A 12723-nucleotide genomic window follows, 5' to 3' on the forward strand; every position below is an offset into this window, starting at 1 on the left:
AATAAAATAAGAATTATTGCACCTAAAAATACAGAAGTAAATTAGTAAAAAGTGGTATTGCACATGTTATTATTTTTATTGCATAATAGGGGGGGAGAGAGAGAGAGAGAGAGAGAGAGAGAGAGAGAGAGAGAGAGAGAGAGAGAGAGAGAGAGAGAGAGAGAGAGAGAGAGAGAGAGAGAGAAGAAAGTATAGGTTCAGTAGGATGTCTCATTGTAATCTGGGGTCCCTCTTCGCATCAGAGTGAATCTCAGCTGAAAGAATCTCCAGAAAGGAATAGAGCATCAGGATGGATCAGGTAGGGCCTAGAGAACAAATCAAGTCATGGATCAACAGTACATCATTAGCTGGCAGGTGTTAATGTGTAGTTATCCATAAAGAGAAAGATGGAGGGCAAAGAACCAAAACCCTGACATAGTCAGATGAGCAGTCAGATGTTTAAAAAAATGACATTATAGCCCTGAGAACATAAATGACTGTCTTAAACACTTTTGTGTTCATGCATAATACATAGACAACTTATTCCTTTTTAACTATTTATTTTAGACATGCAGCTCAAGGGGCTTTTAACCTTAATGTTATAATCTTTAGCATTTGAAGCCGAGGTTTAAATATCAATGGCACGGTAGCCCATCACATTTGCAGCATTGAAGGCAGAGTTTGCAAAAGGGAAACATGAAGTACTCTTCAAAGCTTACCTTGTCTTTTACAGTGCAGTAGGGAGTACTTTTAAACCTCTTCAAATATATTGTATGACCTCTTCTTAGGTAAACATTGATTTTTGTCTGGAAGCCATCTGTCCTGTAGAAAAGGGCGCCATGCGGAGCAGCGCAGCTCGCTTGACTGCAGTAATTTTAGCCTCCTCACATCCACGCACATTTATCTATTTTTTGCTCTTCTCCTAAACCCTCCCAGCTTCTTTTCTTGTTCCTGCTTTTTAAAAATAGCTTAATTATCAGAGATTAGCATTTGGAAATACAGAGACCAAGAATCAGTTTAAATTATGTATGCATATTATACACACACACACACACACACACACACACACACACACACACACACGAGTTAATGAGGTACACAGTCCATTGTCGGATCCCTGGAAGGTTTTTGATTTGAGGAGCCGTAATGCTCTTTTCTTTCTCTAATAACTGTTCTTTGTCCTCTCTTTCCCTGCCCTTCTGGTCTTATTGTTACGCTGTTATTCACACTACAGGGAATTGCGAAACAGTACTGTAATATGTAAAAGCGTTGCGAGGGTTTGTGTGGTTGGTTGTTGAGCGCTTTTAAGTGCTAATGGTGTGTTTTATGTTACGAGGTATGCCAGACTGTTCTGAAGCCTGGATGATAAAAAATACTGATTTGAAAGCTCTTTATTGGGAATACTGGTAAATCTGCACATTCATCCATTACACCATTTTTTGAGGCAATGCATATAAAGTTATGCTGATAGTTCATTAAAAGTCAGCATGGGGAAAATCTGATCTCTTTGATTTTCACCATGGCATGTGATCAGTACCAGTTAGGGTTTCATTCTGACTAAAACTGTTGATTTATTTATTTATTTTTTTCTCACAGGCAGCAATCTCTAGATTAGACAGTTTTGAGCTGACAGAACACTGTATACATGTTTAGTTTTAATGACTGTTAGTGTATTGCAGCCTCAAATCTCCTTCCTTGACCGACAAATGCATAATTTTGTGTGGCATTCCAGTACCATAGCTCATCTGCCTCAATGTATGACATGTGCATTCTGGGATGCTTCTCTACACAGTGTAGTTATTCAAGTTACCACAAGGCTTCCTGTCAGCTAAAACCTGTATGGACGTTTCTCTCAGCAAAGTATTTGTCCGTTTTGTTATTCACACCTTCTTTACACACTTTAGCGGCTGTTGTTTGTGAACATCTCAGGAGATGGCAGGTCAAAGTCCCTGCGATCAGATTTTTCCTCCATTCTGATATAAACATTAGCTCTGTCCTCATGATTTTTTGCAATGTGCTGTTGTCACATGATACAGATATTCCTAATAAAGCCGATGATGAGAGTATTGTGCTGATATTTCCTGAGATTCTACGCAAATGGAAATAATGCAGTGTAATCATAAATGCAGCGCAGCTTCGATCGCAGTCTGAAGCACCATACATATGTAGGCAAGTTATTATGATCATGAATAAAAAAAAATAAAAATGAAATAAGGCAATTTACTGTAGGAACGGTTATTTCAATTGCCGAGCGTATAAAATGAGCATTTTCTAAAATTATGTGATGCTAAATAAATATCTATCATTCGTTGCATTTAAGGGAAAATGCAATAAAAAAAATACTGTATATGCAGCTTCTCACAGCTTATATTTGAGATATGGTTCATAGTCATTGCACAAAATGTATATTGAAAATTATATACAGTGCATTGTTTTGAGCTTCACAAAAAAAAAAAAAGTTTAAAAAGGTGTCGGAGAGGAAGATCAATGCGTTTAATCGCTCTCAGTTTCATTACAAAAGGTGCCGTATGCTTCTGATGCTGTTGGTATTGGAGCTGTAATGGCAACAGGATCCTGTACTACTCAGAGGGAAGGAGTCAGATGGTGCTCCAGATGTTCAATGGAAAATGCTTCTTTTTTCAGCAGATTGATGTTGCCTATAGCAAATGAAAAAATCCTATAGAAGCGTTTATAGTGATTGTATTGTCCATGCATTTTAAGGATTTTAGATAAAGGCATCTGCTATTAATAAATGTACGAGCGTGATCCTGCCTTCATGCTGGAAAATGCCGATGTTTGTCGATGAACAGCATCTGTAGCAAAAAAACACAGAGCTATAACATTTTAAATCGTTTCTTTTTTTTTTTTTTTTTTTCTTTTTTTTTTAATAAAGCATTTTTCACTCTGCTCTTTTATTGCTTCTCTCTGGTTCCTAGTGCCTTCGGCTGTCCCTACTCGGACATTAACATGAAGAAGGAGGTAGTGCTGCCCGATCGGCTCGGCGGCGAAAAGCAAATCACCTTCGTCCCAGTGCAGTTTGTGCAGAAAACCAAAAGGCTGTGTGCCGAGCAAGAGGAGGAGGAGGTGGTGAATGACAAAGACAGCCATGAGGAGAGCAGGTTCGGCTGATATGAACTACTTTGTGTGCATTTTATCATTTCTTCATTTGCCATTCTTTACATTAATTATGTGTATGATGTGATTATTATAATGTCTGCATTTTGGGTTCATTAGGTTTTGATTAGAGACTGTGAAGAATTTAATAATAAAAAAATTTGGTTCACAATTTGTTCTATTGTACAGCATATTTTGTCTACTGCACTATTTTTGAAACCGAGTAGCTTTTGTGAAATATTTGTTGTATTACGCTGTATTACGACTTTAAATGAGACCAACACGCACCAGCCAATCAGCTTTCAGCTATTGCCGCAAATCTCTTGAATTGAACCACGGACATAAAACGGATTTTATTTTTCAGCTATGTAGAAGTGCAAGTTCAGTGATACTTGGCTTGAAAATTTTTTATTTTGGACTTATTTAAAGCCAGTTGCTAACATCTGTGTGTGTGTTTGATGTTGTAATATACAGTAGGTCTTCATTTAATTCTTAATGGTCTTAAAAAGTCTTAAGTTTGACTTGGTGAACCCTGCCGAAAACCCTGTGTGAAAGTGGGAAAGCCCGTGTTTAAGCGCGAGCGAGCTGAAATTCGCAGGAATCGTCACACGACTAAAATGCTTGTTTTCTCAGTGATTAAACAGCAATGAAGTGAACATTTTCCTTATTACCCTAGATGATGTTTTGCCTCAAACCCTTAAAACCGGTCACGTTCATTAACCATTCATTCCGCATGAAACCGCACGAGTAAATGAGCAATGGCCAGGTTTCAAAACTACTCTTTCATGCCCAAATTCACATTTTTCAGAGTTTTAAGGCTCTGCACAGCTTCATTGAGATCTCATCCTAGCAGTGAGCCGACAGGCTGCGTGTCATGTTTATTCCCAGCAGAAACCTTGAAGATGCTGAAATCAATGTTTCTTGCTTGTCTTTCAAACATGGGGTGCTGCATTGGCATAATTGCCCACTCAGCATCACTGAGCCAATTTATGTACCATTATAGAGATCGTATGAAACTTTTTCATATGAAACATCCCCCCCCCCCCTTTTTTTTATGTTTTTTAATGTTGGCCCTGTCATTTCATACAGGGTTTTATGTACAAAGACCGGAAGTGACCAGATCAAGTCATGCATCAGTGTGTGCATGACATCAGTGTTTATTCTCTTAGTGTAGTTACTTGTAAAAAAAAAAAAAATGTCCACAACCATTTGAAAGGTGTTGCCAGTTTTGTTCGTGGAGCTTCATATTTTTATGCCTCACCTTATTATCGCACTGTTCATCATTTTTGTGCTGGTCTCATTATTATTATTATTATTTTAAAGTGTCCTGGGTGTACCCAGTGCCAGGAGAGGTTTTAATCCTCCACTCCAATCTAAATGCAAATTGCTCATCTTCAAATCCTCTTCCTAGTCCCTTATACTATTATTGATCTCCTAGTATTCGGCATACTTGGGACAACTGTTAAGAATGTCTTTTCTTTTTTTTCAATCGGTGCAGATTGTCTCTCTTTTTCTCCCTCTCTCAGGGAAGAGCTGTCAGGCTGTGACTCGGCGCCTCGTCCTCGTGGTCGGCCTCCTGGCCATGCCACAATAAAAAGAGAGTACAAGGAGGAACCTTCATCTCAGGGACAGAAGGCGTACTCACCAGTAGGGAAGAGGAATCGTCTAACCAGGTAGAGCTCAGCTCAGCATAATATCATTATAACTCCACAAGAGCAACATTATGCCCGCAAACGAGGACAGCTCAGACCCAGCAGGGACTTTCTGTCTGAGGTTCAATAATTCAACTAGGCTTATAATGAGATTGTGCTGATATGATGAAACTCTGTGTAACCTAAGACAATGATTTTCTTTTTTTTTTTAGAACTTTCAGAGATAGTTATGACTTGGTGCACCGTCATATTTCTGTCGAATTAATAACTTTGTCATGGCAAACATTTGCAGTATGTAGAGGAATCGGTGCATAAAGAGCTATGAGAATGCATTTACCTGTTCTACTGTGCTATGGTTGCTATGTGGAGTTCTCTAGGCTCTTTTCATGCTTTTTTGGGGTTCTACTGGATTCTCTGGTTTTCTTCATTATTCCCAAAAATATATCTTTAGGTAAAATATAGTCCCCTACTGTGAATGGAGTGTGCATGGTGCCGTGCGGAGGACTGGGATCCTTGGGTGTTTCTTTCTTCACGCCCAAATTTTTCAGGACACGGGCTACAGATCTTATACATTAGACTAGTAAGAAACTAGTAGGACCAAAGTGCTATCATCAATTGACAGAAGGAACACAGACCTACACAGACATCGAAACTATCAAAATAAAGAGCAGGTCAAATATTTCATTTCATTTCATTTCATCTTCTCCCGCTTATCCGTAATTCGGGTCGCGGGGGCAGCAGTCTAAGCAGATTCCCCAGACACTTCTCCGTGTCCAGGGATCGGGCCGTCAAGGCCCCCGCCTTCGACTGCTGCCCAATCCTCTCAGCACCGGTCCCCTATGGTCCCTCCTGCAGGTGGTGAGCCCACGGGAAGAGGTCAAATATTATAAAAAAAAAAAAAAAAGAGTAAAGTAACAAAACTAAATAAAATATATATATATATATATATATATATATATATATATATATATATATATATATATATATATATATATATATATATATATACACACACTGTAGCACAGATCAGTACGGTAGAGAAGGTTGTGCAAGTGGAGTGTCTTGTATAAAATATACAAAAATTAATACTGTAGATGTAAACATTTGGTTCGACTAAACATCAGGTTCAACATCATCATAAAGGTGGTGAAGGGAACATTTTCTGTTTAGAACTACATATTTACTAGCTTTCCATTTTAAACTCCAGAAAGTGGAGACCCTGTGCAGACTCTTTCTTTAGTCCTTTACACTAAAGTCTTTTACACAATGCCAGTTACTTTTCACAGATCTTTACTAGTGTCACTGATTGATATAGTTTGCATTACGTAGAAATTGTTTTTTAATTCATGCTAAAAAAAAAAAAAATGGAGGACCTTTTTATATTGTACATGTAGTTATGGAATTCCCAGATTTTGTTGGGATTATTCGGTACACTGTGACAAGTGATGATCCTGAAAGACACACAGAAAAACAACTGGCAATGCAGTTTTTCGCTGATGAGTAAGGCATTGCAATATGTGTATCTCAGTGCTACCTAAACACGAACTTTTTAACTACTACAATCTGAATCGTTATACATGAAATACATTATATATACATTAAATCAATTATATTCCATTACACTGTTTTATGTCAACAAGTAGCGGTGACGTTTGTCGCCGCTCTGCCACGTGGGTGGAACAGCGCCAACTCGTCTAGCTATTTAATAATGTAATTGCATCAGTCCCACATTTCCCATGAGATCCCGGATAGAATGTGCTGTCTTATTTTTCAGTACCAAGCACACGAGGGGGCGCTTCACGTTCCCTGCATGATTAATATTAAATGGCTTTGTATGTTCTGAGGGTTGTGTTAATACTGTGTAGGTGTGAGAGGAGATTGATAACCCCTTTAGTAAAAGCGTAAAGTGGAACAGTCTTTGAGAATTATGTAAGGATGAGCTTACATAAAGGGGACAGGAAATGGAATTCGAAGGCAATAGTTATAGTACCTTAGAAGTCAATAGTCAGGATTCTTCCTATTTTTTAGTGTTCCAGAAATAATGCGGTTATTGTTTTGCTGGCAAAGACAAAACAGCAGTCAAATAAATATCAGTCTGTCTCATTACAGCCTTCTAATTTATAATCGGACTGAAATGATGGAGTGCAGTCAACAGTTTTCTGCGGAAGCTGTTCAGTGAATCGCTTCATTTTGCAGCTTTCTCCCCAAAAATGCTCTCTTCCCATCATTAACCGCTCAAGTTCTGTTTAGCTTGCTTTCACTAATAGCATGTTCCGGAGCTATTTCTGCGTGAAAACTATAAACAAGAGGAATTCTCAGAGAGTCTGTCTTGGCTCAGGCTTATTCTCTCCCTTGGGCTGATCCAGAGACAGCACTATGACCTCTCCATGAGAACATGATGGCATTTTCTTCCTTTTTCTGTCTGCATGTAATATAAAGCTATAGTAACTCTAGAATGTTGCAGCAGACTTCTTTTAACTGATATCGTATATCTAAATCTAATCCGTTCAGACTGACTCTAAGCGGTTATCTTTCCATTATAATGTCTGTAGGTACTGCAGGAATATACACTCATTGTGCACTTTATTAAGAATAGCTGTACAACTGCACATAACAGCCAATCATGTGCAGTGAATAAAGTCCTGTGGATACAGGTCAAGAGCTTTAGTAAATGTTTTTACAGTAAGAACTCCCCAAATGGTGAAGATTTTGACCTCTCTGTTTTTGACTGTGGCATGGAGCCAGGACATGCTGTTTTAAGTATTTCAGAAAAAAAACAAAAACGGTTGATTGTCTGGGATTTTCACACGCACAACAGTTTCTCAGAGAGAATTGTGTGAAAGGCAATTCAGCTAGTTGCAGTTCTGTGTCTCGATGAGAGAGTTCAGAGAGGAATGACCAGACTGGTTCAAGCTGACAGGAAGTCTCTCAAAACCACTCTTTACAACCACAGTGATCTCAGAACAAACAGCACACTGGACCTTAAGGGAAATGACCACGTCAGGTTCCACTCCTGTCAGCCAAAGAATCTGAGGGTACATTGGGCACAGGAACTGGACAGTTAAGGAATTTGGTGGGGAAAATGTCACCAGGTTTATTTCAGTTATGTTTTAGTGAGTGTTATTTACATCCTCAGATTCTTCTTCTCAGATCAGCAAAGCTGATATTTTGAAAATGACTAATATGTAATCAGTGCATCTATGTGGGTAACTGTGTATTTATTTTTTCTTTCTTTGAGAGTTGTCTGTAAGCAGTCAATATACTGACTGTATCTGTGCTGCATTTGAATGACTACCTTTTTAGATTCTTTTTTTTTTTTCTTTTTTTTTTTTTTTTTATATATCATTTGTTACAGATGCACCAATTTCCTCAAGTTAATTAAAAGCCAGGTCATCTTGTAGGCAATAACACAGTGTAATCATCCATCTGGATTGACAGATTCAGCAAGAACATCTTTAAAAGTTACTGAATATAAAAGTATGAAGTTGTGAAAATTGCTGAGAACTTCTGAAAATTGACAGCGTGGGGGGTGGGGATTCGGATCTGCTGAATTCGTGGCACAGGATTCTGGTTACTTTGGATGCAATGAATGGGGAGTTAGATATTAATGTGTATAATGACAGTCTGAAATGCTTCACACACAAAAAAAAAAAAAAAGAACTAAAGTAACTTAAGTATAAAGCTATTCGAATTATATACACCAATCAGGCATAACTTTATGACCACCTGCCTACTATTGTGGTGGTTCCCCTTTTGCTACTAAAACAGTTCTGACCCGTCGAGCATCAACAGAATTAACTTCTTCAGCAGTTTGAGCTACAGGAGCTCGTCTGTTGGATCGGACCACACGGCCCAGCCTTCGCTCCCCATGTGCATCAACGAGACTTGGCCGCCATGACCCTGTTGCCGCGTCACCACTGTTCCTTCCTTGGACCACTTTTGATAGATACTGACCACTGCAGCCAGGGAACATCTCTCAAGAGCTGCAGTTTTAGAGATGCGTCTAGACATCACTATTTGGCCCTTGTCAAACTCGCTCAAATCTTTACGCTTGCCCATTTTTCCTGCTTCTAACACATCAACTTCGAGCACAAAATGATGCCAAATATACCCTACACACTAACAGGTGAAATGATGAGATAATCAGTGTTATGTCAGTGGTCATAAAGTTATGCCTGATTTGTGTATAATTTGAGGACAAGTAGTTTTTTCTCCCTTTTTTTTTTTTTTTTTTTGTTCTCTATGTTACTCAGACTCTGAGGATGTTATTTTCCAAGACCTGTATAATAGCGCTATTGCTCTTTAGCAGTGCATTAATATATGCGTTCAGTTTACAGTATTCCCACTGCCAACTTCTGGATATAAAGTGCATTGATTTGGTGAAGGTACTAAAAGTTAAAAAGGTCCTAAATCTGCCAATGGGGAAGTACTTTTCAAGTGTACACCTTTTATGAATATAATTAGTATGGCTTTTACCTAGAAAGATCAATGTTGTGAACCATTACAGTAAACATGCCTACATTTCCAGGTGAGAATGAAGCATAATGAAGGTAGAAAAGAGTAACATCCCATTGGAACAGGGAGAATAGTTTTGTGCCATTTCTGAGGCATCTATAAAATATATGCTTGATCCATTTTATCATCGGGTCAAATTTGCTCGCTCATTCTCTTACCTGTAAATATCAGTGACTTTCTGTTTTGTTGTATTGTGATTTGTGATTTTTTTCCTCTCTGTATTCAATCCAGGATTGCACAGTCAACAAAATATCTGCGCATCAAAGATGAGGAGGAGGAGATTGAGCTTAACAGTGTGATTGCAGGTAGGAAATGCTTTCTTGTGTTCCGTGCCAGCATGTCGAAATGTGATTTTTTTTTATTTTTTTATTTTTTTTTATTTATTATTTTATTTTGGCGAAATTTGAGATTTTCTTATTTCAAAAAGCTTTGAGCATGTGCTATTTATATCCCTCTCACCTGGATATGCTGTCTGGGTAATGTAGTGTATCCTTCATGCCGTCCTGAGAATAGATACCAGTTTCATTTTATTTCTTCATCTTTTTCTTTTTCTTTTTCCCCCACCTTCTTGGTGCTGTTTGAAATCTATGTTGTTTGATTGCTTTTCATTCTTGGACTACTAAAAAATTCAGTGCTTGTTGTTTGGTTTTCCTAAATTAGATCAGTGTCAAATACCATTCTCAGAAGTATTGATCTGGTGTGATGTAGGCCATCATCAGTCCTTGTTCATTACTCACTGATCAAACAATCTTTTTTTTTTGTCCATCTGTCTTCTTATTCACACTTATGTACATCCTTCCAAATGCAAGTTGAATTGCTGCAGCTTCTGTGTACTGGCTTTTGGGCCGATGAGCAATATCTCTGTCTTATCAGAATTTAATAATAGAAAGTTATTCGTCATCCAATCTTTTAATTCTTTAATGCACTCAGTTAACCGAGCCAATTGAGTTGTTTTGTCTGGTTTTGATTTTATATATATACATATATATATATATAAATAAAATAGCTGGGTATCATCGGCATAACAGTTGAAGCTAATCCCATGCCTTCTAATAATATATCCCAAGGGAAGCATGTTTATTGTGAAAAGCAGGGGTCCTAGAACTGAACCTTGTGGCACCCCATAATTTACTTGCATTAGCCTAAATATTTCTCCATTTAAATCTACAAAATGGTAACAATCAGACAGGTAGGATTTAAACCAGTTTAATGCCTGTCCCTGAATGCTGAATGAATTCTGTAAGCAAACCAGGAGAAAGTCATAGTGCTGCATTTGACACTATAGATTAAGATTTAGTAAAACTAACACATAGATCTCAAACTACTATAGAAATTAAACTTGTATAAACTGTAGTCAATGTGCAGCTTAAATAGCAGTACAGATTTACTGTATGAAAATAACTCAACATACAGCCATTATTGTCAACATGCTAAGTGATAACCAGTGGTGGACAAAGTACACAAAGCATGTACTTGAGTAAAAGTGGAGATAGAGTAGGTAAAATATGACTCCAGTAAAAGAAAAAGTGCTCTCTTTAAACTTTCACTTGAGTAACAGTACAAAAAGTATTGGCCTTCAAATGTACTTATGTATCCAAGTACTATAATTTATTAATGGCTGTAATGTTCCTCTTATCATTTTTATCACAAAACTCTTGTTTAATCAAGCCAAGTCAAGAAGCTTTTATTGTCATTTCTACAATATATAGCTGACGCAGTACACAGTGAAATGAGACAACGTTCCTCAAGAACCCTGGAGCTACGACACACAGTGTAAGGCTACATAATAGAACACAGAGCAAGGACTAAGTGTTCTTGCCACATAAAGTGCATCGTGTGCAACTGAGTGCAAACAGTGCCGACAGACAACACAAGACAGTGTGGGACAAAATAGTGCCAACCAGTAACCTACTATATACTCTGATTATACAGTAATGTGCAAAAGAGGACTTTAAATAAGACGGACTATAAACAAGAAAGTATTTGTAAACATAAACACTGTGCAGAGAAAAGAAACAGCAGTAGCAGCAGTCGAGAGGTGCAAAAACAACATGTAAACAGTATAATATGATTAAATATAAATAATAGATGGTGGTGGAATGAATTGAGAGTCAAGTCAAGTTTATTTGTATAGCGCTTTTCACAACAGACATTGTCTCAAAGCAGCTTTACAGAAAACAACAGTGAAGGTGAATGGTGTGCGTTTGTCCCTGTTGAGCAAGCCGTGGCGACAGTGGCAAGGAAAAACTCCCTTAGATGATATGAGGAAGAAACCTTGAGAGGAACCAGACTCAAAGGGGAACTCATCCTCATATGGTTGACATCAAAAGTTTGGTCATAAATCTTTCAACAATACAGAACAATTTGTGATCATCATAGATCCAGCATCAGCTTCTCCATGCCAGGGCCTTTAAACACTCGGCATCTACTTCTCCATGATCATCCATAGGTCCATAATCTTCACGAGGTGGGACGTGACTGGAGCTGGCCAAACCTCAGGATGCCTCGGGATGGGGAGAGAAAGAGAAGCAGTGGAGAGGAATTAGCGTAGCTGCTGTTCATGATATTAACAGCACAAGTTGATAATGTGCATGTGATCAGATGTTCTGGAGCACAAAGTTATGATGTGATGTGTGTGATGTGTGTTATGTGTAGGCTTTGCTAAAAAGGTATGTTTTTAATCTGCACTTAAACTGGGAGAGTGTATCTGAACCCCGAACACTGTCAGGAAGACTATTCCAGAGTTTAGGAGCTAAATGTGAAAATGCTCTACCGCCTTTAGTGGACTTTGCTATTCTAGGAACTACTAGAAGCCCAGAGTTTTGAGATCTCAGGGAGCGTGACGGATTGTAGCGTGTTAAGAGACTGGATAGATACATGGGAGCCAAACCATTTAGTGCTTTATAAGTGAGTAGCAGTAGTTTGTAGTCTATTCGAAACTTAATAGGAAGCCAATGTAGGGACGATAAGATTGGGGTTATATGATCGTATTTTCTTGACCTAGTAAGAACTCTTGCTGCGGCATTCTGAACTAACTGAAGCTTGTTTATTAATGATGCAGGACATCCACCTAGTAATGCATTACAGTAGTCTATTCTAGAGGTCATAAACGCATGGACGAGCTTCTCTGCATCAGATATAGATAACATATTTCTTAGCTTAGAAATATTTCTAAGGTGAAAGAAGGCTGTTTTTGTAACTTGATTGATGTGATTTTTAAAAGATAAGTTGCTGTCTAAAATAACTCCCAGGTCTTTTACCGTTGAACTAGTAGTTACAGAACAACCGTCTAAATGCAGGCTGAGATGCTGGAGCTTCTGTGTACTATTTTTTGGGCCGATGAGCAAAATCTCCGTTTTATCAGAATTTAATAGCAGAAAGTTATGGGTCATCCAATCTCTTATTTCTTCAACACACTCAGTTATGCGAGCTAATTGAGCTGTATCGCCTGGTTTGGATTAAA

The 12723-nt window shown here is 38.2% G+C and overlaps 1 protein-coding gene across 5 annotated transcripts in view; it reads left to right on the plus strand.

Annotated features, from left to right (window-relative positions):
* l3mbtl4 (L3MBTL histone methyl-lysine binding protein 4) overlaps positions 1–12723 on the plus strand; it is a 78608-nt gene that overhangs the window by 33920 nt on the left and 31965 nt on the right. For all 5 annotated transcript variants that reach the window (XM_083546278.1, XM_083546282.1, XM_083546279.1 and 2 more), the window contains exons 15-17: positions 2916–3098; positions 4620–4766; positions 9492–9565. In XM_083546278.1, coding sequence (XP_083402404.1) covers positions 2916–3098; positions 4620–4766; positions 9492–9565 — 404 coding nt within the window. The remainder of the gene's footprint in view (positions 1–2915; positions 3099–4619; positions 4767–9491; positions 9566–12723) is intronic.

This window comes from Silurus aristotelis (genome assembly GCF_946808225.1).
Source record: "Silurus aristotelis genome assembly, chromosome: 1".
NCBI lineage: Eukaryota > Metazoa > Chordata > Actinopteri > Siluriformes > Siluridae > Silurus > Silurus aristotelis.